This window comes from Vipera ursinii (genome assembly GCF_947247035.1).
Source record: "Vipera ursinii genome assembly, chromosome: 1".
Lineage (NCBI taxonomy): Eukaryota > Metazoa > Chordata > Lepidosauria > Squamata > Viperidae > Vipera > Vipera ursinii.
Window position 1 is genome coordinate 157,870,059 of NC_139512.1, and position 26,998 is coordinate 157,897,056.

General features: G+C 45.8%; 2 protein-coding genes across 5 annotated transcripts in view; both read left to right on the plus strand.

Annotated features, from left to right (window-relative positions):
* The window catches only part of METAP1D (methionyl aminopeptidase type 1D, mitochondrial), an 89,499-nt gene extending 73,879 nt beyond the window's left edge, over window positions 1-15,620 (plus strand). Inside the window, exons 7-10 of one of the 4 annotated variants that reach the window (XM_083348107.1) lie at window positions 11,491-11,588; window positions 13,359-13,406; window positions 14,526-14,604; window positions 14,765-15,620. In XM_083348107.1, coding sequence (XP_083204233.1) covers window positions 11,491-11,588; window positions 13,359-13,406; window positions 14,526-14,604; window positions 14,765-14,843 — 304 coding nt within the window. In that variant the 3' untranslated portion in view covers window positions 14,844-15,620. Of the gene's footprint in view, window positions 1-11,270; window positions 11,403-11,490; window positions 11,589-13,358; window positions 13,407-14,525; window positions 14,605-14,764 lie in introns of those variants that run through there. The other 3 variants (XM_083348108.1, XR_014490660.1, XR_014490661.1) reach the window with 3 other exon arrangements.
* Window positions 15,621-22,651: 7,031 nt separating this feature from the next.
* On the plus strand, window positions 22,652-25,437 carry DLX1 (distal-less homeobox 1; the record flags this gene model as incomplete). Its single annotated transcript, XM_083349165.1, has 3 exons — window positions 22,652-22,964; window positions 23,798-23,997; window positions 25,183-25,437. The coding sequence occupies 3 exons, from the start codon at window positions 22,652-22,654 to the stop codon at window positions 25,435-25,437; spliced, it is 768 nt and encodes a 255-aa protein (XP_083205291.1).
* Window positions 25,438-26,998: the final 1,561 nt, after the last annotated feature.

Here is a 26,998-nt window from a genome sequence, read left to right on the forward strand (position 1 = left end):
TGCTGAACTCAGGAGAGCTCAATCTGAAGCTATATTTATACTAAATGATCTTTACTGTGGGATTTACTGAACTCAAAGATTTACTGGATTCAGAGAAAAAGAGAGAGAAAGACACACATCCTAAAATACTTTCCCCTTTCCCCTTTCAATAAACAAAATGGGATGTTCCATTGGTTGCATTCCTTGAAATTTGACTGCTCTGTCCAGGTATATTGATTTGGAAGTAAGTCCCACATCTTTAGTGGAGGCATTTCCTAAAGCAGGTGTGCAAAGAGGCAGCAAGAATAATTGTTTGGAGCGGGGTAGTGTACAATTTTCCAAATAGGAAGGCTAGTTTCAGTTGGAAGGAGGGAGTTGTGCTATCCAGCTCTGTCCCGTCATATGTTCAGGGGAGTCACTCATCATTTTCCCATTGGTAAGTATTACTGGGTGGGAGGGGAAAGGATGACGGGTTCCACCAATCACTGCCCTGAAATTACTCCATGTTACAGTGCATATAGTAGCCTCTTCCCATTTATATCAGCTTGCCTCATTATATCTGACAGGGAAGGCATGCTGCAAACATCTACCACAGACTTACATTTGGTAGGTCCTAGGTGGCAAGCCTTCTCTGCCGCGCACCCATCTTAGGGAACGTGAAATTAGATTAGCATATACATATATATATATATATATATATATATATATATATATATATATATATACACATATATACACACACACACTCATTCTCTCTGCTTGGCATTTGTACATTTTCAATTTTAATTAACTTCTATTTTTTTAATGTTGACTTTTTATACTTTTTAAATGCTTATTTTTCTGTATATATTGTTTCCTATTTGATTGTTGTATGCTGCCCAGAGTCACTTCTCACGAGATGGGATGCTATATAAATTTGATTAATAAGTAAATAAATGAGCATTTGACTGACCCCAGGGCCAAGGCACAGTATTTGCAGGCTATGGGGCAGTATTTTTCAGTCAGCACGCTTTCCTCCTGACTTACGGATGGGAGAAAAACACATTAACGCAAATGTGAAGGAAGAGCTTGTTATCTCTTCTCCCTTTTCAGTACCCAGTTGGAAAGACACTATAGTTATCATCTATAAGTCGCACACTATGCCACAATATTATTAGGCCATATGATTCGGTTCATGCATCACACTAAGTAATAAAACTGTTTTACAAATCACCGTAGTTGGATTTATGCCATACAGTAAACCAAAGCAATAAAACATTATGCCATTATGTGTAGTGTGTGGCCCCCATCAGAGGGCCTGATTTGGGTTTTCCAAGAGTGCAAGCCACTTCTGCCCTTCTTTAACTAACTTTTTCAGAAATAGCTGCTTTGTACTTCAACTGCAAAAAAAAAATAACAGAGATAATTAGGAATTTTTTTAAATCATAAAATATTTCAGTTAGACTTTATTTCACTCCAAGCGCAACATCTCTTCCCCCATGGTGAAGTAATCATCGCTCCCTCGTTGAGCTTTCCTATCTCTGTGAGTTCTGCTGAAATACAGAATCATGGGGCGGGAAGGGATCTTGGAGGTCTTCTAGTCCAGCCTCCGGCAGTGCAGGATACTATTGAAAACTAAGAGAATCCTCTATTTTCTGCAGACATACTATCCCTTGCCTGCCATTTGAGCTATCAATACTAGCATTTTGAAAAGAAAAGAAAAAACAAACTTTTTCTCTTAAATATTTTATAAAGAGTATTCATGCTACCAGTTTGTTTGTTTTTTTAGATTTTAGATCTTAAGTGAGCTGGGAAATGCCTCCACAGAGCCCTGTTTCTATACAAGCGTAGAGTCCATGGGCATTCCCTCCCTTATCTTCAGGCAACTTGCACTGGGCTGAGGCTCTACACAAGGGAAGTGGGACAGTATCTAATCCAGACATGTCAAAACACAAGGCCCGGGGGCCGGATCTGGCCCGCGAAGTGGTTTCATGTGGCCCGCAAAGCCATCCTGGAAACAGTGAGGGAATGGCCCCCACTGCCTTGGCCCTGGCCCAGAGACCCTCCTTCTGCCAGAGACCCTCAGATCTGTCCCACTCCTGCCCGGGCCCCCATAGGCACCCTTGATGCAAACAATGTAGAGCTGGCCACGTCCACCCAGTAGGCCATACGCACTCTAGCCACGCCCACCCAGTAGGCCACGCCCACCCAGGCCATACCCACCCGGCCCCCTGAGGGCAACCGCAATGCTGATGCGGCCCTCAAAGAAATTGAGTTTGACACCCCTGATCTAATCAATACAGGTGCTTCCTACTCAATGCAAGCATGGTAGGCAGGAGCTCCTTTCACAGTGTGACATGTTCTTATGTGCTCAGTGTTGCACAGAGGGCAACAAAAAGACCAGGGTTCTGATGCCACATTTGCTAAATAACAGTTTGTTATTATTGCAAACAATAGATTCTTGCAGCATACCGAGCCATAATGTTTTTTTTTCCCTTTAATTTCGGTTAGTCTGTGCTGTGAATATATCCATTGTGGTTGTACACCCAACTTATCATGGCCTCATCCAAAAACCCAACCTAAATATTACTTCGAAAGTCATTTGGACCGGACAGCCTAAAATGTGCTGATTTTGATATTGGTCATTAATGAATAATAACCTTTCTACAGACCTTTATTTTTATATTAGGTTTAGCCACTGTAGAAATAAAACCTCAGGTGGGAGGGGCAGCAAAAAATGTTGACTAAACTACCAGAGTAGAATAAGCAAATATATTAAGGAAAACCCAAATCATATGCAATGTAAGGAAATTATTATTATAGTTGCATAGCCAGATAATAATTTCCATTTATTATTTATTGATCATTGTTACTTATTATTTAAACTTGCGTGCCACCCGACTCTCAAGGATTCTGGGCAACTCAAAACCATCAATGAAATTATAGTAAAATCAGTTAAAAAAAGATAAAAGATGGCCTTACAGTTATGTAATCTTACTCTGTGGAGTCAGTGCTTAATAAGTGTTGAAGACAAATAAATGCAAAGCTGCTCCTGTGCAATTTTATCTTATGTGCATCACATTTTTTCCTGTGTTGATAATGTTAAACAGCCTGTGTCTTCAATACTGCTAATAAAATGTAGCAACCTAAAGCTAGATACCTTGATCAGCTTGATCCAGTTCAGTTGAAATGTTTCTTACTTTACACCTTATTGACCCAACTAAGAAAAATAGAAATGATTTGTTTAAATCCAAGTGTTCTAAATTTACTGATTTAAGCTTGAATAAAGTGCTGGAACTGAATTGGTGCAAACCACCATAATAGAAAACTTTACTATCGTCTTTCAAGCTGATAAAGATGATGATCCTAGTAGTTCCAGTTGCTGGCATTTGGGACCGTGGAACATTTTTGTAAAATAGTAAGCCAAATAAGAGGAATTTGTCCTCTTCAATCAGGTGTAATTTGCAGTACAGTAAAACAGCATGAGGCTTCGCTTAGGCAGATACCCATCTATTGTTAGAATAGATGCTCAATAAGGTACATCATGCAGAAGTACACTACACTGCCACTCTGATTATTTATACATTAGCTCCAGCTTGCTGCTGATCCACAAAAAAGAAGGGGGGGGCCTGACTTGCAACAGATTTTATCTCCCATCCTGATGGTGTACTGGAAGGCCTTAAAGTCTTGCTATTCTCCCAGGCCTTGAGTTAGAATGGGTGGGACCTCTTATGGTTAGCTGTACTTGACACAATGCGGTGTAGCCTGTGTTTAGGGACGTGTGGAATTCTCTGCCTTCATTTCCTTTACTGTATTTTTACCTGGTGGTATTTTTTATCTTGCCTTCTTATTGTGAGCCACCCAGAGTCATTTTTAAATCAGGCAGTGCCAAAAATCAAATCAAGCAAATAAATACTGCTCTTCACAGTCTTTTCCCCTCTCTCCTGCCCCAGCCTGTTAATCTCTCAATATTTGGGGCTAGAAGACCTGTAACTGTCAATGCAACACTACCATGTAAAGTGGGAGAAACTGCTATCATAAATGGAAAGTCCTTTAACACTGAATTTGTGGTACTGATCGCCTACTAATCTTGTTCCTACTGCCCTGGAGTCAAAAGGCTTCTCTGACAAATTTTTCAGCAGAAAATATTGAGAACAAGGAAAGGAACTTCGTCACCAAATATGTACAAAATGATAAGCACAAACCAAATGATGTTAAAGACATGGACATTTTTTTTAAAAATGTATGGAAGGGTATCGTTTTGTTTTTTGATGTTCTCATTGTTCATTCTTAAGCCCAATTTCCTCTCTCAGTCGCACACAGGGACATACATCACTACCTTACCCAACAATTCATCACCATCTCAATATAGCCCCATGAAATAGGTCTTCTCCATTGGTGGTGTAGCTTTTTGTGCTCCCAATATGCACAGGCATTTGTTTTGGGTATTTGGCTGTGCAAAGCATTCAGAGAGATGCATCACAAAAAACGGTCTGAGTGTGAGCAAAGGCTTAGGGCGTTGTTTCAGAGGCAGGAAGGAAAACAGCTTTGTGTGCTGAGGCAGTTGCATGTGAAGATGAGTTGGGGGAGCCCACAAAACCACAGCTAAGCTTTCTGGAGGAGGCAGTTGCCCCAGTGCATCGAGAAGGGGGCCATTTACTCTCATTAAATGACTTTTGGAAAATGCCCCCTTGAATCGTTTGCCGAGAGAAATGTCACAGTAATTCAACAAAAGTCAGTCCAGAGGACTTGATTCAGTGAAACAAAGATATGCAAAGTTTTATAGCCAACAAATGCGATGCACACACGTTGTACGTGGCACGTTTATTTATTCAATTTTTATAGCTGCCCATCTCAAGCAAGTGACTCTGTGGCGAACAATCATAAAACAATTAAAAACAGTTACAAAATAATAGAAAATTAACTCCAGGTATTCCTAGACTTACAACCATTTCTTTAGTTACCCTTCTAAGTTACAATGGCACTGGAAAAAAAAGTGACTCATGACTGTTTTTCACAGCACCTCCCTGGTCATGTGATCAAAATTTGAACACCTGACAATTGATGTGTATTTATGACGGTTGCAGTGTCCTGGGGTCATATGATCACCTTTGGTGGCCTTCTGACAAGCAAAGTCGATGGGGAAGCCACTTAACAACCGTGTTACTAACTTAACAACTGCAGTGATTCACTTACAGCTATGGCAAGAAAAGTTGTAAAATGGGGCAAAACTCACTTAACAACTGTCTTGCTTAGCAACAGAAATTTTGGGCTCAATTATGTTCGTAAGTTAAAGACTGTCTGTATATATGGCAGCTGAGGGGAAAAAATCATACATATCAATACAGCCAGGAAAAGGGGCCCTTCACACATACAGAGCTCCAAGCCCAGGCACAAATCGAGTTTCAGCTTCAGGATCTGGCCTTCTAAAGAGCCATCAGGGTTGATCTCCTCTAGGACTGACCGGTTTGATCGCCTTGCAGTCCAAGGGACACGCAGGAGTCTTCTCCAGCACCAGAGTTCAAAGGCCTTTAAGACCTTACAAATGGCCTAAAAGGTTAGGGTCATCCTCAACCCATAAGAGAGAACGTTTCAGAGCACAAGGGCTACATTAGAGGAGGCACATTTCCTATTCCTCGCCAGTCAGCTTTCCATGTTACAAGTGCTTCATTATTATTCCAAATTAACCATGTTTTTTCTCTAATACATTTAAGTTAGGGAACACCTGCTGCCGGCGTCAACTTCCCTCCGCCCTGTGCGTTCCCACAGAGAGGGACTCCTCAGGGTGCCACCAGTCAGAGAATGTAGATTGGTGGCCCCCAGGGGGAGATCTTTCTCTGTGGGCGCCCCGGAGTTATGGAACCAGTTACCGGTTGAGCTCCGGACGGCGCCCGATCTTCGCTCCTTTCGCCGCGATCTGAAAACATACTTGTTCGAACAAGCCGGCCTGGCCTGAGGGTGGGATTGGTGGGGTTTTTTATTATCATTTTATTGGGGGTTTTATTAATGTATTTATTGTTTTTTATGGGCATGTATTTAATTACTTTTTAATTTTTGTAACTTTATGCTTTTTATTCTTGCCCTGTACACCGCCCTGAGTCCTTCGGGAGAAGGGCGGTATAGAAATATTAATAAATTAAATTAAATTAAATTAAAAATTAAATTAAGTGTCCTGTGCTTGATTTGACAAATTCTTCATATTTCTACAATTGGCTTTCACATTTTTGGTAAGATATCAGCCAGAGGCTTTTAGCCAAATAATTGGTGGAGAAATTTAAGTTGATATTTACATTTTTCTGTGAAATTCAGTCTTACCCAAACTAGAGGAACTAAAACCTCTGTTTCCTTGGCTTCTAGGTTTAATCTCTCTACAACAGCCTTGTCACTTCACTCTGCTCTATAATTTACATGAAGTTTGGGATGTTATTTTGCCTCCTTTCACTTTGGGGCCTTCTTTCACCTAGTATTTCCTTGGCTTTCTGTTCTTCAGTTCCTTTCCTATGTTTTCAGACTATCTCTCTCATACCACTCATCTCTTCTCCTTCCCATCCAGCTTCTTGCCCCCGATTCCTTGCCCCAGGTTCTGTGTCTCCTACTTTCTTGGTTCTCTTCCTGCTTTTCCAATGGCCGTGCAAAGCTATTCCTCTCCATGAGAGATTTATTCTACTCAAGAGAATTATCCTTTATTTCCTTCAGTGTAATAAGATTGTACATATGGACAGCTCTGATCTGAGAAGCTTATTTTGTAAAGGCTAAATTAAATTCATTATTTAATTAATTTTAAAGGCCAGAAATATATATATATATATATATATATATATATATATATATATATATATATATATATATATATATATATATATATATATATATATATATATATATATATATATATATATAAAACTTTATTGGGTCAGATCTTTAGACCCAATGTAAGAGTTTAAATTGCTCTTGGTGAAGCGTGCTTACTCTTCGCCTCAAGTCAATCTTGCACAATAGCACATCCAATGGCGATACTAAATGACTACCGGATTCCCACTGATCTAAAATGGGCACTAGATTTCAGACACGTATTAGAAACTGCATCCAAATGAATGGAATTGCTTTGATTGTAGTGGTGGTTATATATAAACCACTTAAAACGTTCATACTGAAGTTTACATATCTTGTTCTGTCTGTCAACTAGGAATGTGCAAATCATGCAAGATGTTATTTGAACTAGTTTGGCGGCAATTAATTAGAAGGAATGGAGGCTTGGCATAACCATAATAACATCTCTCTCTCAGCCACTGATTTATTGCAGAGATGGGAGAAATTCAGGTCCCAGGATTTGTGTGTTTTAATTTCAACTCCAAAACTAAAGGCAGCTTAGTATAAAGCTATGTAAAGGTAAAGGTTCCCCCGCACATGCGTGCTAGTTGTTTCCGACTCTAGGGGCCGGTGCTCATCTCCGTTTCAAAGCCGAAGAGCCAGTGTTTATCCGAGGATGTCTCCATGGTCATGTGGCCAGCATGACTAGATGCCAAAGGCGCACGGAACGCTGTTACCTTCCCACCGTGGTGGTCCCTATTTTTCTACTTGCAGTTTTACGTGCTTTCGAACTGCTAGGTTGGCAGAAGCTGGGACGAGTAACAGGCACTCACTATATAAAGCTATATAGTTAGGATTAAAGAATTTGGAAGTCAAAAACTTGCTTTGAGTATCCTACTTCTATCTTAGAATGATTTTTTTTCTTAAAAAAAGCACTTTAGTGCCTCAAAATAATAGACATGAATAAACCCAAATAAAAAATTAATCCAATTATTTTGGCACTAGCAAACTTGGAAGAAAAGTATAGAACTATAAAAAGGCTGTGGCTGCATTGTTCAAGAAACAGACTCATTATTTTCTCTTTAGCCTGTTCGTTATTATGCACAAGTCTGGACACTGTTAATTTTCTGGCTTCTTTTCATTCTCATTTTTCTTGAGGACTCCAATTAAGCCTTTCAAATCCTATCAAGACTGATTTTCTACCCATCTTTTAACTTCCATGTCCCTGCTTCTTTGTGCCGTTACTTAACTCCCTGTGAGTATTTAGGTGATCCATAAAGACATTTCAGCTATCATACATTTGAGATCTATACTCTGCTGTGCACCAGAATCACGCAAAATACTGTAATAGCTAAAGATTTTTGTTGGTGTGTTGGTAGGCAAGCAGTAGCTAATCTATAGAACCTGTTCAGAAAAATCCATTCAAGGTGTTATCTGCGAACATAATGAAAAGTTATTGACCTACTTCTCCACTTTGCAGTAGTTGGGAGTCTTCTGTATCTTGGTAGCACTTGATTGTGGCCATGCACTCGTGAGCATTGGGGCAAAGGGCATGGCCTGATGTGATGTGTAAAATAAATGGGAGAAAAGAAACCAATTCCTCACCTTTACAGACACACAGGTCTTTGAAACGGAAAGAACCATTCACTTTTTTTTAATATAAGTTCTCACAGTACCTCCAAATTGTAATTTTGTTGAGCTAACAATACTCAATATATGTATAATTATGGCTGTTGAACTCCATCAACAGCCATAATTATACAGAGAGCATTTTAACACTGCTGTTTTTCGTGCATGTCATTTCTGGACTCTGGACTCAACTCACGAGTGCCAGTGGTCACAGCCATCGCTTATCATGTTCCTGTGGAAGTGTCCCGTATGTACAAATAGAGGCCTTTATTTAATGAAAGAATTGGGGCAATAAGGCCTTTCATCTGCCTTTCCTTTTACATGACTTTACTTTCAGTGGGTATGGCATTGTTAAATAATATTTGCCTTGAATATTCTATAACATATTCTATAAAACATGGTTTCAGTCTTCAAATGTGAGGAAGTTGGGAATTTGGGATGTGAAAGTATATGTAGCATCATTTTTTTCCTGCAATGCCTCTAAAAAGGAACTAAAATGAGGCCACCAAACAATACCAAATGTATCACTGTATATGCACTCATATGCATTCCTAGAGAATTGAAAGAGGTGCTCCCTTTGTAGTTGTTTTTTAACAAAGTCAAAAGAGGATTAAACCCAGTTAGCAGCTTTAGGAGCTTCCATATGCTGAGTGAATTGGAAAATATAAAGACAATGGGAATTGCGGAGTCCAGGGACTCAATCCTGAGCTATGTACCAGTATGTTCTCTTCTATTGGAACAGTGGGAACTGAATTAGCTTGAACCCTTAACAGTTTATTAACCCAGAGGAAGACACATCCTGTTAGTGATGATGAAGTTGTACTGCAGGGATAGGCAGCAGAGTGCCATCCAGTTGTTTTCAACTATTCCTCCTACTGTTCTTTGCTATTAATCAGACTGACTGGCACTGATGGAATTTGATCAAAACATTTGGTGTTCCTTACCCCAATACGCTGCAACATTTCTTTGCTGTCTAATGTCAAGTTGCTAAACTATGGTGTTTTCACTTGCAAAATTCACACTCATAGTTAGGAAACTTTGCCCTCATTCCTACTATGCTTTCAACATATTATATTGGACAAAAAGTTCACCCTAATTTAACTAATATAAAAGATCAATCTAGTACCCCATGCCTAATTCTTTCATAATGTTCATTATATTTAAAGCTGTGGGGCTGTGATGGCTCAGCAGTTAAAGACGATGAGCTTGTCTGCTGGAAAGCTGATGGCCTGGGTTCAAGACCCAAGCACCATAGCACGGGGGAAGCTCCCTTGTCTCAGCTCCTGCCAACCTAGCAGTTTGAAAACATGCACATGCAAGTAGATAAATAGGTACCACTTCAGTGGGAAGGTAACAGCGTTCTGTGCACCTTAGCGTATTAGTCATGGACAACGAACAATGCTGGCCCCCTCAGCTAAGAAATGGGGATGAATACCACCCCCTAGAATCAGACACAACTGGACATGGATTTTTGCTTTATATTTAAAGCCACAAGCACATAAAGCCATTAACAGATCCTTAACCTTGGCAAACATATACTAATGTGGCTCAGTGCTACCTTTTAAAATATTTTATGTTAAAACACCATAGTTAAGGTTGACCACAATAAATTGGCAGGCTTTAGGTTCCAATGTAATCCAGTAGAGACGGCAACACAAGTTTTTATTTAAGAGCATGAAACAGCATTTGAGAAAAATTGCCTGTCGTCTCTATTGTGCTACCTATATGTGCTCTGGGAATGCCTTTAAAGGAAAATGGCAATCTTCAGGTGTCTTTGAGTTTCTTCTGAATGAAAAGCAAGAGTTACCCAGCTCTTCTGATTCTGCAAATTCTGGAGGACCCTGCTGGAGATAAAGCCAACTCCACTCAACTAAAGGAAACCATGGCTGTGATTCTGCTTAAGACCAGAGATGAGCCTATCAATGTGGGGTTTTCCTGTTGGGTCTTTCTTTTGCAAATAGATTGCTTGCTTCGTCAAACATAAGGACTTGTTTTTAAAGAAATCTGAATTAAACATGTATGTGTTTTGAAAACCATTTCTCCCCAAGTGTGGATTTTTCTGTCCTGTAATGCAATTTATTTTGCCTCTTTTGCTTATTTTTATTTATTTGTATCCCGCCTTTATTATTTTTACCCATAACTCAAAAGTGGTGAACGTATCCAATATACCTTCCTCCTTCTATTTTCCCCACAACAACTCTGTGAAGTGGGTGGGGCTGAGAGAGTGTGACTGGCCAAGGTGACCCAGCTGTCTTTCATGGCTAAGGTGGGACTAGAACTCACCATCTCCGGCTTTCTAGCCTGGTGCCTGAACCACTTGACCATGCTGACTTTAATATATGCATTTTCTGTAATCTTTTCCCTAATGTATTTTTAATTGTTGAGGTGTATTGTAACTTCAAAGGACTGCAAATTTCGAACTATGGCGAAGTTTTTGTCCAAATAATGCTTTGAAAGTGTGAAAGTAGGTAAGTTCATAGTCAAATACAAACGAAACAAACTCTCTCCTATCTCTATTTAAGGCAGGATTATAAAAAGCACTAAACAAGAATTGGAAGCACTGCGGCTGCAAAATCTTCCTCTTAGAAATGCTTCTATGCCTAAAATGTACAATTTTGGATACAGATTGCCAGCTTTACAAATAATGAAAGTACTGATCTAGTGCTTGGTGGATTTAAAGTAATTCTAACTTTATAATCCTCTGTCAGTTCCTGGACAAATGTAATTGTTTTTTTAAAGTTCCTGATATTTAGAGCCAGGATAACACTTCGAAAGACAGAATTATCTTTGTAAAGCTCTTAATACTTTCCTAGCTCTTGATGGAGATCCTCATTCGTAACATTCCTCATTCTCTTTTCCCTTTTTTATTACAGAGACTGAACAGCAGGGTATTCTGCCATTTCAGAAATGAAATGAAGTCTTGAGTTTTAGGAAAATACGAGAATGTGCTTTTCTGACGCAAAGTGGTAGTGTCAGGATCTTCTGCTGTGTTCTTTTGTGAAAACGTAATAATGATGATATCTTTAACGAAATGCATTCTTCTGAATTTGGAAATTGTTTGCTATATTAAACATCTCTGTGTTTTTTCTAAAGCAACATTGCACATCAAAATGGTTTTCAAGTCTGCCCTTACATTGGTGGTCATGGGATAGGAACGAACTTACATAGTAATCCTGAAGTTTGGCAACATGGTAAGAGGGTCCCCTCCTTAATTTTTCCATGGTCCTTTGAATACCTTGCATTATATTTGCATCCAAACGCAAAAGGGCTTTGTGCTCCTGCCAGTACATAAAAATTTTGGCTAGTGATTTTGTCACTTCTTAGAAATAATTGTCCCTTTGCTTACTCAATGGAAGTAAAGGACTTTAAGGGAGAGTTCACATGAACCAATCAGAAAGATGATTAAACAGAAGCACTATCCTGACATATTCCAGAATTGTGGGAGGCATTTTTCTTCCCACGCTAATTCAAACTGCTCACTATTGGTGCTAAGCCTCTAAGGTCTTCTGGTTTGCTTGCTTGACAAATGCAAATAAGGTTTTGGCGTTCCTGCTCATCATGATAAATCATAGTATGTTGGACCAGTTGTAGGGATCAGATTTTTGGCAAGCACTAATCTTATGACAAGATTTCTACTGTGACAAACTACTGCAGTGCTTAAAACTAAGGTTTGTACATGGCATTAAGCCAAACTAAATCACATGTGGCTTCACGAAGCCTTGTGCAAACTAGTGCCTTCCAAGAGTATTGGAATTGCCCATCTCCAGGAGACAGGTTGGAAAAAGATAGCTTTCTACAATACAAGGCCCCAATTGGTATCTACAGCAATTGACTTGAGACCATTAACTTTAGACATTAATGGAAGAAAGAGGGTACACTATAGGATTGACTCTCTTCTGAGACATGGCTTTAGTGCAAAGAGCAGTATGGGGAAACAGAATCAGAAATTCTAGTTTCCATTTGATACTGAATGCCAGACATTTCTTTTGTCATCTGTCTTCAGATTTTTATGGATTACCTTTTCACATTAAAAATGTAGGTATTGCTAAAAGACAGCTCTTGACAATATTCCCTCAGAACTCCCACACTTTTTTCCTACATGGGGGATTGGAACAGAAGCAGCATTTGGGCCTAATCTGAAGTTATTAACTAAAAACTGGGGGAGGGGGAATAGAGGGAGAATATTAGCATCTTTTCACTTCTACTTGGAAGTAACTTGTGTTATTTATGTTCAAGTAATGATACTGAGGTAAAGGGACACGGTGGCTCAGTGGGTTAGGACGCTGAGCTTGTCAATCAGAAGGTCAGCAGTTTGGCAGGTCGAATCCCAAGTGCCGCGTAACAGAGTGAACGCCTATTACTCGTCCCAGCTTCTGCCAACCTAGCAGTTCGAAAGCATGTAAAAATGCAAGTAGAAAAATAGGGACCGCTACGGTGGTAAGGTAATAGTGTTCCGTGCGCCTTTGGCGTCTAGTCATGCCAGCCACATGATCACGGAGACTGTCCTCGGACAAGCGCTGGCTCTTCGGCTATGAAACGGCGGGGGAACCTTTACCTTTACCTAATGATACTGAGGAATCCAGGTGTGAAGTTAGGACTCCACTCTCTGTGTAAAATAGTCATTCACCTAGATCTCCTTTAGTTTCTTTGTCTCCCCAAGCTTATAGGGTAATTTTAATTTAAAATCTGAATTCAGTATTTCTTTCCTTTGATAATTTTGCATTCCAGCTAGATGAATACTTAGCTTAGGGTTAAGCCTCAAATTGACCAGTCCCGTCTCTGAAATCAGACAAATTGACCAGTACTGTCTTCTGAATTCAGAATAATCTAGGACAGATGAGAAGCTTTTGCAGGGCAAAGATGGGCTCAAACTAGGGGATGGTCCTGTCTGAGGGAGGCACAAATGTCTTGCAAAAGATCATCTTTTTATTCACCTGGGTAATTTCCATTTTATTTTGCAGCAAACGAAAATGATGTATTAATGGAGAAGGGAATGGCATTCACAATAGGTTTGTTACTGTTTGTATTAAAACTCTGGCAGTATCTTCATGCTATCTTATTGCTCAAATTGGATTTCCTTTCTCCAGAGTCATTAGGACTGCTCTCCTTTTAATAGAACAATACCCAAGCACCTCGATTTGAATCTTTAATGTCTTAGTATAGTTATTCTAAAGTCATTGGATACGGTTTCTGTTTGGATTTTCACGATTACTATCTGCATTTTGTTAGTTGTCTTCTGATTTTATTCTATATTTTATTTATTAAATTGGCATGCTGCCCATCTCTCTATCCAGAGGTGAGGTGGCTTTATTACCTGAGATGGGCTGATTTGCCCAGAGCAGAACAGCTGCTTGGAAGCTTCAGGACGAAGGAGGCGTCAGGTGAGGGGGAATTTGAGAGCTGACAATTCCTCAGTCCATCCTAAGGATAGATTTAGATTGTGTCATGACAGCCCAGTGGGTTTTAGGAGGAAGCGAAGCTGAGCTCACAGTAAGAGATCAGTTTGAAGGCTGATTTCTCCCCCCTCCCCCAATAACAGATTAACCACCCAACTCTCTGGAAACAATTATGCCCCTTTATTGGAACCCAGGAGCTGTCCTTCCGTCATTTTGGCTGAGTAGCCAGTCAGCAGCCCTCACCTGGGAGATTGAACGTACTAAATACCAATCATCAACAGCTTATGGGGGGGGTGGAAAGAGAGAGGGGGGAAAAATATATTCCTCGCTCACGGCGTGCCTAAATGGCGCAGCAATTAAGGGGAAATAAGAAAATTGTTGTTTTGCTGATTTAATGAACATTTTCAAACCTGCTTTTAAAAAAAAATCAGATATTTCCATCCTGCCTGCTCTTTGGAGGAAAGTGGCTAGGGGTTTTGGTTGTTAAGATCCATGAGGATCTTAATTAAAGCTTGATTAAAATGCCCTTCTTCCACCTTTTGAAAGAGGGACGCACCCCGGCTCCTTGCTCCTTTCCTCCACCGATAGGGATTGGAATTTTTTTTGAGCAATGGCTCCGTACAATCCAAGATGGTTTATCTGGGCAAACTGGGGCTTGAGGCTTAGGAGGGGCAAGCCTGCGCTGTGAATGGCTATAACAGTACTTATTTCATTCTCTGTTTGTTCCATCAGAGCCTGTAATAATGGAAGGAACGACCGAATGTTATCTCCTGGATGATGATTGGACTCTAATAAGTGCAGACCTGAAAAGGTAGTACAGTACCTTTCCTGTTGTCGTTTTTTAAATTCTCGGTTTAATTTATAATTCCCTCATGGGAAGTTCTGTTGGATCTGACACATTTTCCCTTCAAAATGGAATTCTTAGGCTCCAGGACCACCCTCACGCTCACTGCTTGCTGCTTCTCTTTCAGATCAGCCGTGTTTGAGCACACCGTTGTCATTACAGACAAAGGAGCAGAAATCCTGACCCTACTGGCTAAGGAAACTTAAGAGCCACCAGCTGGCAAGAGAAGCTTTCCCCGTGGTGCTTCCCGGGAAAAGCTGGCACGAAGGGTTGTGTCAGCCCATTTATTTATTTAGGAGAGCTGATTTCAGCAGGATCCTCAAAGGACAGTGATGTAAAATGGGATAATCTTTAAACAAAGCATGCAACCCTACTCCGCAACTATAAATATATATATATATATAATCCCCTCTTTTCTGAAAAAAAAATAAAAATCAAATGAGGGTGTGTTTCTTTCCCCCCTCCCTCCCTCCGTTTTTTGTTTCTTATGCTTTGTTTTGAGGCTGTTTCTAGTCCCTGTGGCAGCGCCCACATGTTTACATAGTCAAATGGGTTTTCAAAGAGGTGGAAATAACAAGCAAACCAAAAGGGCAAACTTTTATTTCTTGTGGCTTTGCAGCCACTTACATCTTTCGCAAGCGTTCAGCTCTCTGCATATCAGAACCTTCAGACCCAACAACCCGGCTTTGCCAAAAAGGGAAAAAAATGTTTTTTTACTCTGTTACTCTTAATTACTCTGGGGATGACATTATCACTTGAGGGAGATCTTGCCGAAACTGGCGAAACTGGCGCCCCTTTTGCCAGGACTCCAGCCTGACCGAGGCCTGCATCTTGTAACGGTATTGCTTGATTGGAGTCTTGCACCAAATCCCAAGGCAAACCTCCCAAGGAAAGCAGAAGTTTGAAGTCCTGGCAGTTATGGGGGAACACCTGAATGTCCAGAAGGAAGCCTGAGAAAACACACACGCACCCTGCCCCCCTTTTCTCTCTCTCTCTCTCTCCCTCTCTCTCTCTCTCTCTCTCCCTCCCTCCCTCCCTCCCTCCTGATGATGACGGATGGGATTCCGTCGAAACGTCGCCCCTACACCTTTAGTTCTACGCGGGGAAAAACCCGAATAACCAAAGATCCATATATATATATATATATATATCTTGCCTGTGGGTTCTCCAGGAAGGGAATCTGCTGACTGGAATCGCCGTCAGTCACCTGAAATTCACTTTTCGGGTTAGTGCCCCGGTGGTAACAACGCTAAAGCCCGGAGCTCGTTCCCCCACCCACGCAACCAAAAGTTAGGGTACTCGGCTTCACATCGAGAGTCATCTACGTTTCCCAGTTTTCCTCTAGCTTAAGTCAATTACGAAACCTGGCCGCTCTCTGGCTTCGTCAGGAGTAACCACCAAAGCAAACGGTGGAATGACTGATGCCTCACCCCCCCCCCTCAAATTGACTTCATTCAGAAAAAGCAGATTTCGACAAGCTCCTTAACGAGGTTTGGTTTGGTTTGGTTTGGTTTCCCCGCCCCCCCCCCCCTTTCGGCGCGCTCCAAAAGGTAAGTGTAGTGGGGAGGGCCTACACACAGACACACACAAGTTTTTATAAGAATTTTCCGATTGTTCTCCGGTAATAAAATAGTTTTCGAGTGCTGGTCGTTGTGAATTAAAAACTGGTAACGTGTACTCGGGTAAAGAGAGAAGGCTCTGGGACAGAAATCAAATTTTGGTGAAAGCCTAGGTAGGAATAGGCAATTTGGCGATAAGCCATGGTTGAGTAAAAAAAAATAAAAAAAAATTGTCTGGATTCACACAAGTCTCTTTTTAAGGCACAAAATCCTAGTTTACGAATGGCGGAGATTTCACGCCCACTTCGTAAAAACAGCGAAGCCTCCTTTGCTTATAAAGGAGTGGAGGGTCGCTGCTCCAAGATTAAAAGGACTTTGGGGGGGTGGGATGGGTTGTTTCATCGTGCTTTGAAGCAGAGTTTGCCAGACTGGCGTGTCACTGCAGAGCTGCTAGACTACAATCTCCATTGTCCTTGTCCAATGTGTGGCTGTGTATGATGGAACGAGCCTGGAAAGAATCGGAGCACCATGGAAGATGGAAGATCCACCTTTCGGGCTGGATTCTCACAGGAGCTCGACTGGCTCGCGTGAACTAGTTGCAAAACTGGATGAGGACGGGCGCTTCTCCTTCCCCAGGCAAACTCACAAACTCCTTCGGTTCATTTTCGCGCGACCTCAGAAAAAGGAATGAATTCAGCAACCAAATAAAGCGACTGCTGTTCGATACTTCGGCAAATCTGAGTCCTTCACTTCTCGGACAACTCAAAGGGGGAGGCGGGGGGGGGGAAGGGAGGTGGTGAGACAGACGACCCCCGCGCTTTAAGCCAGCGTTTCCCAACCTTAGGAACTTGAAGATGCGTGGACTTCAACTCCCAGAATTCCCCAGCCAGCTATGCTGGCTGGGGAATTCTGGGAGTTGAAGTCCACGCATCTTCAAGTTCCTAAGGTTGGGAAACGCTGCTTTAAGCAACAGAGAATCTGATTTGGGAAGGTCAGGTGAGGAACCAGCAGGTCAGCCCAGTCAATTAAGCGAAGAAAGCCTAAAGCCGTTTGCCACAAAGGACCTGGGTGATGAAGAAGGCCCCAAGTTCATGGCACCTGGCTTTACGTTCCGTGGACTCTTTTGAGTTCAGAAGAGCATCCCAGGTCGCCTTTCTTTCCACGGAAAGGCGCGAACGGAGGACACCAGCTCCGGCAACCGATAGCCCATGGCGCTGCAATCCACTAGCTCCCAACTATCATAAACGCATGAGGCTTTAAGGTGACACAAGACTCTTTGATTGCGTCGTTTTCTTGGAGATTCCTCTGGGAACATCCTCTCCTCGCCCCCGCCCCCCCCGCGCGCGTAGTTGGAGTTACACAGAACATTAAACCACCACACCGGCCCCTTGGGTTTGGGATTAACCTGTGCTTATAAACTACGTTCTGTGATTTCACTAGTGTATGAAGCCGGGCATTGGGGGTTTATGCAATAAAGTATTGATGAAACCAAATCAAGGCTTAGCAGATTATGCCAAATGTGTACATGGCATTGGGCTCGTTTGTGAAAAATAGAACTACATCTGGCCTTCCACATTGGGTTGGAGTAAAAAAAGATAATCTCACAGGCTTTGAGTAGTTGCCCAAAACTTTCTCCTAAGCTTGTAATACTTCAGTCTTGGGTCTGAGGTAGACAACACTGCGCTTCCTCCTTATTTCAGTGGAAGGTTTGATTATTGGATGTAAAAGTCACAAACCTCTATGTATCTCCACCAGAGTGGAGTCAGTGGTACGGAACCCAAAGAGATTTACAACTGAGTAGCTATGCCTAGGCTTAAGGGTAGACCCTCTGTAATGGGCCAGCATCTCTCTCTCTCTGTTTAATTGCAGCCTTCCCAGAGGGTTACTCCCCCCTCAGGTTAATTTTATTAGGACTGCAGGATTTTACCAACTGCTGTGGTAACAAGCTGTTTGCCTAGCAATTAGACTGAGATAGCAGCATTTATGATACACATTTATAATCCTAATGATTAAGGTGATTGCAGAAAGGTTTATTTGTATGTGTGTGAGGGAGGGAGAGAGAGTCGTTGCTGTCATTGGGACAGTGAAAAGAATAGCAAAGTTTGGAAAGTTCCGTGCTTGGCTAGCACGTTCCCCCCCTCTCCCCCTCCCTCTGCTGGATCTGAACACAAAGTTGGTGGATTTCTAGATAAAACAACTCTTTTCCTTCCCTGTCCTCCTGCCCCTCCAGGAACATCTCTCAAGCATTTCCACTTCAGGGACTTCAGAGCCCCAGCCTCACAAAACTACTTTGACCCAATTATTTAATAATGTCTGTTTGCTCCCATCGTAAGCAGGTGCAGAAAACCAGCAAAATCGAGGTCCCCGCGCTATCGAGTGGGAAGCACATTTTCTGTCGCTCCCCCACTCCCCGCATGCACAACGTGTCCTCCACACGTGCAATCTCTACACGCGTTTCCTCAGAAGTCCTTAGGAATGAACGGACTGGAGTTCCCCAGGAGAGCCTTAGAATCTCAACGAAGTAAAGCTTTGGGGCGATCGGAATCCTTCGGTTTGTGGCTTCGGTCAGCCACAGCGTCCGGGGGGGGGGGTCGGACGAGGAAAGGGGGCAGCCACCGCAGGGACCCGGCTACTCCTTTAAGAAGTGACCATTTTCGTCCGCTGAGTATAAAAGCCAGAAGTGGACAGGCTTTATTAGAATGGATTAAAAAGCTACCTTACCAGACCTGATTAAATGGTTGGCCCGCTGATGGATTCGGCCAACCCCCCCCCTCCCCCCTGAATTTCAAACAAATTCTAACACAGATGTCGACGGAAAGGACCACCCGATAGGTTTCGACCTAAAAGTAGGTCTGGCTGAGTTCAGCTGGGTTACTTCAGTGTAAGGGCCCAGCCGATGTCGCCGCGTGAGCATAGAAAATGAATTCTACGCAAATCAGAGGGACTTTCCCGCCAGAGAATTCCGCGATTCAGACCGGCGCATTCATGCGAAATAAAGAACCAGTGCAGATTTTCAGCGCGTGAGAAATGCAATAGTTTTTCCCCCCCCCGCCCCCCAGCTTCCCTTCAACCCGCTTGGCAAGGCCGGTGCAAAATTAACCCTCCTCTAGGGCGTCTCTGGCAACCTGACCGGGCGCTTCATCCGAAAACTCTCATTTCTCTCGCAGGGAGAAAATCTGAAGGCCCGAGACTGATGCTTTTTGCAGGGACCCAAGAACCGCCCAACTTTTAAACACTTTTTTTTTTTTTTGCTCAGCGCACTACCACCGGCCAGGCTGAGTTCATCTCCCTCGCAGTTGAAAAATAAGCCATCCGATTAGCCTCAGTGAGGACTAGGAGAGTGAGACCGAACTCAAATGCTATTCCATCCAAGAAGTACCTGGATTCCGAGCCGAGAGGCAACATGCCCCCCCTCTCCCCCTCCCAGCCGCTTCCAAACTTTCTCCCAGTTTGGAAACACTTTCGGCCACTTCAAAAAAACCCGAACCGAGCCTTGATTTCCGTCAATTCTCCTTTCCCCGGGCCCGCTCCGCTCCGCTCCCCTCCCCTCTCCCACCCGAGCCAGACCCGTCTTGGTGGCCACCACACTTACTCGCTCCGGGGTCCAGGTGAGGAAAAGCGGGCTGAGTCGCCAGGTGCGTTGCGGTGGGCACCGAGGGCGCCGCTCTTTTCCTGGCGCGGTTGGGGGGGACGGGAAGGAAGAAGGGGCTCCCAGCCTCGGAAAGAGCTCCAGGGAGGCAGTTGGCTCCGCTTTAGCCCCACTCTCCAGAGCCCGTCGGAAGTGGATGCTATGGGTGCCGGTGGGGCGTTACGGGACGGTCCCCCCGCTTCTCTCTCTCTGCCCGCCACCGTTGCCTTCTAGCTCGCGGCAAGCGCGGGAGTTGCTCGCCGGCTTCTGAAAAGCAGCCAGCCAGCGGGGAAGGGAGGCCTCCCCCGTTAATATCTATAACGCCACCCGCAATGCAATTTGTCTGAATGTTCGTTTTTTACTGGTGATCTCCCTTTGCCAAAAAGAAAAAGAAAAAGAAAAAAAGTGGGCTTGATTACAGAGCTGGGGTTCCGTGCGCGCCCTCGACGCGCCGAGGTGGGACCGAGCGGGGCAGGCGGGGACGGGAGAAGTGGAGCTTGGGCCAAAGAGGAGCGCGTGCGTGTCTCGGGGGGCTCGTGCGTGCGCGTGGGGGTGAGTGAGTGTGCGTGTGATATATATATATATATTTATATATTTCCTCCCCCCCCCCCCCGCCCCGGTTGTTTAAACACGCCAAAGGCTTCGCGCGCCGCCATTAGTGTTAAATATATGGCTAATTATGCGTATGAGAATTAAGCATCAGTGTTATGCTAATGGGGGCGCCTTCAGCTGTGGATCAGAGCACTTGAGACTAGCATTTAATCAAGTGAATCAGTAACTAATACAGCTGCACGTGTGAACTTTCCGCAAGATCAGCCCTCTTCCCACCCTTAACACACACACACACCCACCCCAGGATGGCACGCTCCGCCCGGCATCTCAATCTACACAGAGAGAGAGAGAGGGAGGGAGGGAGAGGGAGATAGAGAGGAGGGGGGCGAGGATCGTGAAACGAGGAAAGAAATAATTAGCCGCCGATGCTTTCTAATTATTAGACCTAAGAAAGTCAGTGGAGATTGCACCCTGGAGGCCTCGCCCGGCGACAGCGTCGAAACTATTTCGCTACTCTGCTCAACTGGAGGCAATGGAAGGGAGGGAGGGAGTTTGTAGAAACAGATCAGATCATTTCAGCTCGCAGGGCCCCCCCCCCACCTTTTCTGTGCGACTTGAATTCGAAAGTAGCCCCGTTGTTCTCACAAAGGCCGGGGAGACATCAAGTTGGGATTTATTCCCCCCTCCCCCCCATTTTCAAGCTCAGGCTGCTCAAACACAGAAAAGCAAACGTGCCCATTATTTAGAATTTATCACCAACGGCAGGTTTTCCTTCTTAATCGACCCCTAGTACTTTCTAGGTTGAATTCTGAAAAACCGTCCAGGGCAACCACTATTCAGAAAATTAGTCTGCAACTAACCTGCTGCTCAGGGGAGTTAGACACAGCAGCTTTCCCACCGTTCCCTCTCCTCTCTCGAGGACTTCAACTTTAAAGAAACTTTAAAGGTGTGTGCCAGGTCTACAAGAGACTGATTTTGAATGGGGTCGCAAGGAGTAGATTTCACGGCCCGAGGCTCCGACTCTAAAGCGGGCGTCTCTCTCTCTCCCCCCCCCCGCCCCCTTAAATCTGAGCTAGTCCAACCGAGTCCAGCTTAGTTCACCCCTTCAGCCTGGCCGGCGTGGCTACCAACTGGATGCGTGAAGTGCTTCAATGACCTGACCTGACAAACCCCCCCCACGGGTGACACTGCTTGTCGAGAGGGGGAAGCGCTGTCCCTCGCCCCTCTTGCGCTCGACTTTCGCTTCGGATGCTCCAGCTCTCTTCTTCCGCGGCCCTTCCGTGGGGCGTAAGGCAGTCCTCCCGTTCTACCGGCCCTTCTCTCGCGCACAAAAAACGCAGCCCGGGGGAAACCTGTCCCGCGAATTACGCGCGCCTGCAAGGAGGGGCCTGGCCGGCCTCGCCCCGTCACACCTGCCGACTGCGCTCACCCCCTCCGCTTTGCTGCTTAGGCCAGTGGCGGCTCCGCGGTCCCGTCCGTCCCACACCTGAAAGGCTGCAAGGGCAGGAGACAGGCAAAGCCGGGGAAGTTGGGGCGGGGGCCCTTGGGGAGGAGAGGGGAGACCCTTGTGCTTCTTTTCCAGCTTACACACGGTTGCTGTGGAGTTAGTCACCGGGCGCACCGTTTAGGGGTACCCAGAAAAGTCAAGCAGAGCCGGGAGGGGCAGGATGGAGGAGGAGGATGGAGCCGGGATTCCATCCTCTCCATCGGAGAAGAGGACGGCCAGAGAGGGCCCGCTTCCTGGTTTGCGACCTTTTCCTGTCTTCTCCCCGCATCCTTGGCGGAGGTTGCGGGGGGTGGGGGAGGGAGGGAGGCGGCTGGAAGGGTCCCACGGCAGCGTCTCCTCCACCACCCAGGCGAAGTCCGTCTCTCGCTCGCCCGGTCCAGCCGGGCGAGCCCCCTAAAAGCGTCTCGGGCCAATCGCGAGCGCTTCTGCCAGACGGCGGGCCAATCAGCTCGGCGAGCTCATGCATATTCATGGCGTTTGGCTGAGTCAAAGCTTTTAGGCGAGTTTGTGTAGAATCCCCCCAGCATCTCATGCCTTAGAGAGACACTTTTTCAAAGAGCCAAACTCCATTTTCTTATGAATGGAAAGTGAAAAGCCCCGGGCCTCTTAAATTGGGTCCCGAGAACGCGAGGCCGGGAGAGAGAGCCCCCCCCCCCCAGCCCAGCCCAAAGACGAGGGAGCGAGAGAAAGAGCGAGAGAGAAAGGGAGAGCGAGAGAGAGCAAGCGAGGCAGGGAGAGCGCGAGAGACACCCGAGTCAGCGGCGAGCAATGACCATGACCACCATGCCAGAGAGCCTAAATAGCCCCGTCTCAGGCAAGGCGGTCTTCATGGAGTTTGGCCCGCCCGGGCAGCAAATGCCTCCGTCGCCCATGGCCCACGGCCACTACTCCATGCACTGTTTACACTCGGCCGGCCACTCGCAGCCGGACAGCTCGTACAGCGCCGCGTCCTCTTTCTCCAGACCGCTGGGCTACCCCTATGTCAACTCGGTCAGCAGCCACTCGGGCAACCCTTACATGAGCTCGGTGCAGTCCTACCCCAACAGCACCGGCTTGGCTCAGAGTCGGTTAGAGGAGACAGGTACGTGCCATTTGCCGGCGAGAGGGGAGGGCAGGGCAGGGAGGGGAGGGGGTCGGGAGGGAGGGAGGGGGGGGCAAGGGGAGGGGAGGGGAGAAGCCCGAAATGGAAGCCACCCCCCCCCCGAAAAATACGGAGACGGGGAAGAGAAACAAAAAGAAACGCATCCAAACTGAAGGGATGGAGGGGTGGTGGTGGGGGGATGTTGTTAGATTTTTCTCCCCTGGTTTTTGCCCCAGCTATCCTCACGAGGGAACAGCCTAGTTTCCAAGATCTCTGGAGTTTGCACACAAAGCCACACCAGGCCCGGCTGGCAAAGCCCCGAAAGCATTTCCTCTGCACTCTTCCAACTTCTCTCTCTCCCCCCCCCCCCAGATGTGCGCCTATTAGGCTCGGCAATTATTTATTGCGTCGCGCTATAAACAATGTATGCAATTAAGGGTAATTAAACCTAAAGTGCCGCCGCCTGTAAAAATAGAAAAAAAAACTTTTCCTCTTTTTTTTCTCCCCCTTCTCTCCCCCTCTTCCCCTTCCCCACGGGCGATGGAACTCCGGGGCTGCCAACAAACCCTTTCTCCTCTGCACAAACAGCCGCCTCATCTCCGCCCGGCTTCGGGGGGCTGCCGGTGGGGCTTCGGGGCTCATTAAGCGTGACTGACTGGAGGGCGGAGGAGGGAGCCTGACACCGGGGGCCCTCGGAGGCCAGCCGGGGCCAGGGCCAAACCTCTGACCCGGATTGACTGCGAGCTGCGTGGCTGGGGCTGATCCTCGCCCCTCCGCCTGGCGAGAGAGGCGTCCGGGTATCTCTCACGGGCCTCTCTTGTCACTTCTTCCAGGGACCGAGACAGAGAAAAGCACCGTAGTGGAAGGCGGCGAAGTGCGATTTAACGGCAAAGGGAAAAAAATCCGGAAGCCCCGGACGATTTACTCCAGCTTGCAGCTCCAGGCTTTGAACCGGCGCTTCCAACAGACCCAGTACCTGGCTTTGCCGGAAAGAGCCGAGTTGGCCGCCTCCTTGGGCCTCACCCAGACTCAGGTAGGCAGAGAAGGGCCGTTTCTCCTCTTCCTCCCGGCCTTGGGACGCCCTCCTTTCTCCCCCCCCCCACCCCGGGCTTCGGGCTTTTCCGATCCGAACTTCCTTCGGCAAGGAATAGCTGAGCGTTTCGGGGGCCGGTCGAGCTGAACAAAAAGTTCCCCAAAGGATTCCCCTCCTCTCTGTCGCATGTCTGGATGAATCTGTCTCCCCAAATCTGGGAAAGCGCCCTAAAAACACGTTCATTAAAAGGCAATTATTTTGCTTTTCTGGTTCTCGAGCTGGACTGTTACCAAGCCTCGGACCAGCCTTTCCTTCCTCCTCTTTTCCAAGGAGCCTTTTGCTCTGTAAGGCAGGTCTCTTACTCTCCTCAAATAAGGCCCGAGGAAGCGGAGGTATTGAGGTTCGAGTTTCTCAGAAATTTCCTTTCAGGTCGGGGAGAAACCCAGGCCAGAATCGTAAACAATCCGCCTCCCTTTCCAGAAATCCGATCCAAAGAAAAGCCACCCATCCTGCCATTCCTATCTCCTCCCCCACCCCCAGCCTTCCCAGAAGGAAGCTTCAAACCCCGACATTTAAAAAAAAACCCAAACCCCTCGGGATTTTTTTTAAATAGACTTTTATAGTCTGTCTTTGGCCTGGGCCCTTTCTCGGTTTAGAAATGGGAGTGCTTGGAGTTTGCTGCCTCTGGCAGGGCTAGTCTGGCTCCTTAGCCCCCATTCTGAGGTCTTCAGCATCCCCGGCACCCTGATTTTGGGCCACGTGTGGACGGGGGGAAACAAAGTTATTGGCCTCCCCACCCACCCCCACCCCGGTCCTCGGACACCTGGCAAGGGGGGGGGAGTTAAAAAAAAACAACCGGGTTAGTCTCAGAACAGCAGCCGACTCGCTTCACGCACACACACACACCCATTAAGTAGGGAGGAAAACTCGGAAGGCGCCTCAATTCCCAGCGATGCGCCTCCAGCTCCATCGACCTTTTTTTGTCCGGGGTCGCAGCCAAAGCGCTGCCTGGCGCCTTAAGGGGCCGAGACCGGATTCCTCGGAGGAATGGGGTTACGGTGGGGGGGGAGAAGAGCGGTGAGGGAGCGCCTGGCTTGGGCCGAGGGCGGCTTGGGCAGGGAGAGCCTACTCTGTGTTTTGAAAGTTTCCTCTCCTGGGGCGGGCGGTGGTGGTGGGGGACTGCAGGTCAAGATCTGGTTCCAGAACAAGCGCTCCAAATTCAAGAAGCTAATGAAGCAAGGTGGAGCCGCCTTGGAAAGCAGCGCGCTGGCTAACGGGAGGTCGCTGTCGGCCGGCTCTCCGCCCGGGCCGCCAGTCTGGAATACCAGCTCGTCGTCGGGTAAGAGCTCCACGGGCACCCCGGGCACCTACATCCCCAGCTACACGTCTTGGTACCCTTCGGCCCACCAGGAGACTATGCAACAGCCTCAGCTGATGTGAGGAGGAGCGAAGGGTTGGCCGGCTCCGATTTGTGTTGGTTTGTTTTTGGTTTTTTTTGGCTTTTGGCTTTTGTGTTTTTCGTTTTCGTTTTCGTTTTTACTTTTGCAACCTTGAACCGATAAGCCGATCGCCCCCCACGACGGCTGGAACCACCGAACGAACAAAACACGAAGGAAGAAAAAAAAAAAGCAAAAAAAGAGAAAAAAGCAAAGGCACCCTGTTTGGTCTTGGGGGGGGGGAATCGCACCGCGAAAGGAAGCCGCCTCCGTCCCGCTAGAAGCCTGAGCCAGCCCTAGCCTCCCTGGGCCGCCGACGGTTTTGGGTCGCAACTCCTGAGACACGCACAGATGCCTGGCGGGGCTGGTTCCCACTGCAGACAGCTGACGCGGCGGCCCCAGATAGTCCCCCCCCCCCCAGCCACGCCGGACGACAGCCTGACAGCAGCAGCAGCAGCAGCAGCGCGGAATCCGGCCCAGGGCACGGGTGGACCATCAGAACGCCGGCAACAACGAACCTGTTTGTCCGAGGAAGGGAGGGGGAGCAGGGCCTTCTCTCTTGTCCGTCTTTCTGTCCTGTCCAAATGACACTTGGCCATTCCCTTCACCTCATCCTTCCTTTCTGGGCTTCGCCAAGGAACAAAAAAAACCCCTTCCTCCCTCCCTCCCTCCCTCCCTCCCTCCCTCCCTCCCTTCTTTCTTTCTTTCTTTCTTTCTTTCTTTCTTTCTTTCTTTCCTTCCTTCCTTCCTTCCTTCCTTCCTCCCTCCTTCCCTCCCGATTTTTTTCCTTCTCAGTGTTCGTTGTAGTCCTCTCGGTGTACATTTTTTTTTCTTTGTCGAATGGGAAAGGGGATTTTTTAAATTATTTATTATTTATTGACTTAAAACTGCCACTATGAGAGTCCTAAACATTTTTTTTTTAAAAAAATAAACTTATGGGCGGATCTGTTTTGCAAAAGTGATGCTGTGTTCAGGCCATTTGTTTAAAACCAACCCCGCGCGCGCGCGCACTGAAGAGATTGTCTCATTATGACTGCTGTTTGTTTGTTTTCTATTTGGGACATAGGCACATTGGATCGAAGGAAAGCAATCGGATTTGGACTGCAAACACATTTGCGGAAAACTAGTCATATGGCTTTTTTTTAAAAAAAAAAAAAGCCGACCGGGTTTATTTCTCAGGTTCATTTTCATGGATATCAACTGAAATGGTTTGAAATGTAAAATGGGTTGTGATCCACAAAATCTGATGTGGTGAAAGTGATTAAGCATGTCATATAGTTTTATTTTAATGTTAATTTGTTTATTGCTCAAAAGGATTACAGTCGTTTTGAAAGACACGTGCAGGGGATACAATCTCTTTCCAAGGGCTGGAAAACTTGTAAACTACAATCTTAAGCACTTTAAGCACAGGGCATTATAGAATTTGATGGCATTTATATGGGATGTATCCCTGGCCTTCCTTTAAGGAGGGGGGGGCAAGTTGGGCAAAACAACAACAACAAAACAAAACAAAACATAATTTGCTTTAGGTTAAGTTGGTGATTGCGTTACTTTTCCAGAAGCAA